General features: G+C 48.1%; 1 protein-coding gene across 1 annotated transcript; it reads right to left on the bottom strand.

The window, feature by feature from the left end:
* Positions 1-282: 282 nt before the first annotated feature.
* On the bottom strand, positions 283-3,990 carry LOC115679147 (transcription factor bHLH130-like). Its single transcript, XM_030602734.2, has 6 exons — positions 2,660-3,990; positions 1,816-2,165; positions 1,564-1,737; positions 1,331-1,396; positions 1,185-1,253; positions 283-1,041 (listed from the first exon to the last, which is right to left on the bottom strand). Exons 1-6 carry the CDS (start codon positions 3,246-3,248, stop codon positions 988-990), a joined length of 1,302 nt encoding a protein of 433 aa, XP_030458594.2. The 5' UTR covers positions 3,249-3,990; the 3' UTR covers positions 283-987.

The following is a 3,990-nucleotide window of genomic DNA, read 5'->3' as shown; positions in this document are numbered from 1 at the left end:
CCGGCAGAAATGGATAGAAACCATCAACGCCGACGCAAGCATGACGGGTATGCCACTAACAGGCGTCTCGATCAGGTATTATCTTTGGTTGAACTTGGGTCATTTTCCTTTTTTGGGGATCAGGTGAAAGTTTTTCCAGTTTTACCGACCCTGATCTGGTTGGTACCTCTGTTTCTTTTTAACCTTTTTTTCGCAATCATCCGTTCAGGTACTCGGGGACATTACAGGACAAAATCCCATCATTTAAACGACCCAGCATCGCATGATAGCATCGGGACACAGACCATGGAATGCAGATAACACTACAAGAAAGAGTTTGCCAATTGAGGAAATAACAACAAAGACGCATCAGAGGCTGATTGAGGCCCGCATCTAACCTCGACTTTGGCTCATTTGGGGGGGGGGGGGGGTTACCTATACCGGTCGCCTTCGCTCGTGCTCCCTTCAACAGCGACGGGGAGAGGGACGAACGTGGGTGGCCCACACCCCCGCATCTGCTTTCTCTTTCCAAATTTAATGCCTCCGCCAACCATCGATTTACATCTCTCTTCTTTATTATCGATGACCACACTAACAACGAAACCTTATTTCCACAACCCCCCCCCACCCCGGCTCTTATTTTCTTTCTCTCCTTCCTACTTTTAATAAATACAAAGATCTACCCGCAACTTAGTTGAACTTCCCAACCTATACACAGCACGAAAAGACAATTTGATAAAACAACCTTTACACCATACAGGCTTTTTCTTCAGGCTCTCTTGCTTTCCATATGGGGGGGCACCCAACGAAGTTCTGTTTCGGTTTGGCTTTTTAGAGCCTTCTTTTCCTTTCCTACTTCTCATCTTCACGCCTGACCATACCTACTGCTATCTTCTTTTTCGCTTGCAAAGAGAGCCCAAACTTGCTTTCTGAGAGTGTTCTCTTTCCTGCAAACTCCTATAGTTCTGTACAGTGCACACGAGTCTCCCTTCCTGGGATCTGGTGCTATTATTGCTGCTGCCTGTTGGGGCATATACATCTGGCACGATTCGCAGACATGGCCTGCCAAAAGTTTGTGATAGAGAATCACGAGGAGTTCATCATATTAAAAATCTTCATCGCAACAGCGTCCGTGATCTTCATATTTTGAAGGTTATGAGATGCATAAGCACTTGGTGGGAACTTGGAAGGATTAATGGGTTTACCTTAACTTGTTTCTGGAGGTCTTTTATGTAATCAACAGCCAAATCCAACATGTCTGCTGTGTTGGTTTGCTGCCGAGACAGAGTGCAAATGAGTGAATCATAAATCAGTTTTCGTGAGCATCAGCAAGAGCAGATGAAAATTTTACCTTGTCCATGTTTGGCACGAGATCTTGTAGTTTCCTCATCCTTTCACTGATTTTGGTTCTCCTAACCTGATCACAAGCAGAAGAAACACTCCCAGGTTCACAAAAACTGCCCAATTTTAAAACTGGAATAGGTGATACCGTCTCACGGTCACTGTTCAGATACTGGAAACCGAACCTAAGCTTTGCGATGATTCTTACAAAATCTATAAAGAAATAGTGAGCATGGATCTTACCCTCTCAGCGATGCTACGAGGATGAGTGGCACAACCTCGCTTAGCACGAATTTTACACGGTATGGAATCTTGCATCTGCAAAAAATTTTCAATGGAGGATATCTCTGCCGAAGTTCTCGGCAAACTTAAGTGATGCGTCAAACCCATGGGAGGACGGCTCCTAACCTCCTCGTTCTGAGCATAAAAAATAATTCATTCATTACACTAGATGCACATCAAAGTTGGGAAATCACACGTGGGAAAAAATAGTACCACCAATTCTGATGCATTCAAGCCTGAAAACTTCTTATCATCATCTCGGCTTCTTTTCAGACCATTAAAATTTTCAGACACGCTGGCCGAATCCTCCCAAGAGCTCATAGGATAACCCGCAACATAATCGTTAGCGTTACCTTCACCAAAAGCTGCACCTTCATCAATGGAGCCTTCCATGCGTTTATCTTCGAGCTCGGAAATCGGACTCATATGTCCCATGGTAGAAGCGGGCCTGGATGTGTAGCTGCTCATCTGATTGGTCAACCTATTCGCATTAGAAAAGGATGCCTCTGCATTTGCTCCATTGCAAGGGACAAAATTCCTTACGCTCTCCATAGAAGCAAAGCCTGCAATTTGGAGACCAGTTATTGCCCTTTCTCCGTGAGATTGTGCCCTTTCAAGCAATCTTATCTTTGAGCATATCCAATACGAGACCAGAAAAAAAATTCCTAGTACCTAGCATTCACAGGGACTGAATTTTCACGTGTGGTTGTGCCAATTCCAAGTCAATTATAGGTTCAAGTTCGCTTGCTTTGTGCTTGCTTTGTGCTTCTGTTGACGGATCTCTAAGTTCCAAAGAACTAGTAGAAAACTAGGTACTAAACGAGAAAAACTTGCTAATAATTTATTTCAACGTGCGTGAGAGAAGACAAACAGCAACTTGTTCCATCAACTCCTTAAAGTAAGAATTAAAAATCAAATGAAACCCCAGAGTTGTGGCAGAAAATTAGTCAAAGATTGCGATTCACAGCTTCATGAATAGTGGAATCAATTCTGCAAATCATTGCTAAACAGTGAAAACCACAACAGAAAGCATCGTGAAAAAATAGCACCGCAATACCGTTATCAATGTTGATGTTCGCGAATAGCCCTGCAGGTGAGCTGCTATGGCGAACGAGATTCGAATTCGAACCACCAACTTTCGTCGGCGGCAACCGATCCGAACCGGCGATCCCATAGGCCGAGCTTCGATTTGGCCGAGGCGGTTGAGATGAGCTTTGATGGTAAGAACCGGAAGAGTAGTTACTCTGCTGCTGAGGAATGACATTCGCTTCGCTCTTCACCGGCTCCATGAGCTGCGGTTGGGGATTGGTCACTTCGTTCTGCGGCGGACTCCGCTGGAACCCACCGAGATTCTGGGCCGCCGCCGCCGATTCGTCTTGGTTGTCGGATATTAACCGCGCGAGAAGCCGCTCCGTCTCCGGACTGGAAGGCCGGCCGAGGAACTCGTTGCATAAATCCCTCTCGAGCAAGCTCGCGAAGAAGGAGCTCGGCGCGGATCGGTAACGCGACAAGCCCGAGCTCATCTGTTGCTGGTGCTGCTGCTGCTGCTGAGGCGGAGGCTCGTGACCGTGATCCAGAAAAGCATGATGATGATGATGATGATGATGATGCTGCTGCTGCTGCTGCTGCCGAAGATCAGATTCCATCTCAAAGCACCGTCGAAAAAGAAACAACAATCCGATTCTCCCTTCGCCGAGCTCGAAAATCGCCGCGGATCACGAGTTTCCCGAAGAGACGCGACGGATTCGCCGGAATCTGCAGAGCAGCCGGAAAAAGGCAGAAGAGTTCACCGGAGAAGCAATTCTAAGGAGAAGCACTCGTCATGAGGAAGCTTCCTCCTCGCTTCTCGCGCTTCGCTCTCTCTCTCTCTCTCTCTCTCTCTCGATCTCCGGATCTAAAGCCTGAAGACGGATTGGCTGTTGATTCTCCGCTTCGCTTCGGCTAGAAGCACCGTGCGGTCGAAGCTGGAGTAGCTTCGGGAAGAGCGAAAGCGGAGGAAACCGAATCCAGGGCACTCAATTCCTTCGCCGGAGGGAGCAATGGAGCGACGATCAGAGATCCGAGGCTCCTTTCTCCGTCAGGCGATCGAGACGGCGGCGGCGGCGGAGGCAGGAGGAGATCCGAGCACCTCGGAGCGATGGCGAAGCATGCGAGCTCGAGCGAAGTGCGCGGCGGCCGAGCAGAGAGGCCGGAGAGTCGCGGTATGAACGGCGCCTTTCTTCTTCGTCGTCGTCTTCTTCTTCTTCTTCTTCTTCTTCTTCCCCCAGCCACAAGTTTTTTCCTCTTTCTTTCTTTTTTAATTTTTCGGGTATCGCCGGTGCGGCTGGGGAGGGGGGAGGTGGAGGTGGTGGACTGGTGGTGGTGGGGCTACTGACTGATGCTCGAGAG

The sequence above is a fragment of the Syzygium oleosum genome, unplaced genomic scaffold (assembly GCF_021117445.2).
Source record: "Syzygium oleosum isolate NSW1041296 unplaced genomic scaffold, Sole_v2.1 Sole_v2.03, whole genome shotgun sequence".
NCBI classification, from domain to species: domain Eukaryota; kingdom Viridiplantae; phylum Streptophyta; class Magnoliopsida; order Myrtales; family Myrtaceae; genus Syzygium; species Syzygium oleosum.
Note: the sequence above shows the minus strand (reverse complement) of the source record. Positions and strands in the feature narration are given on the sequence as shown.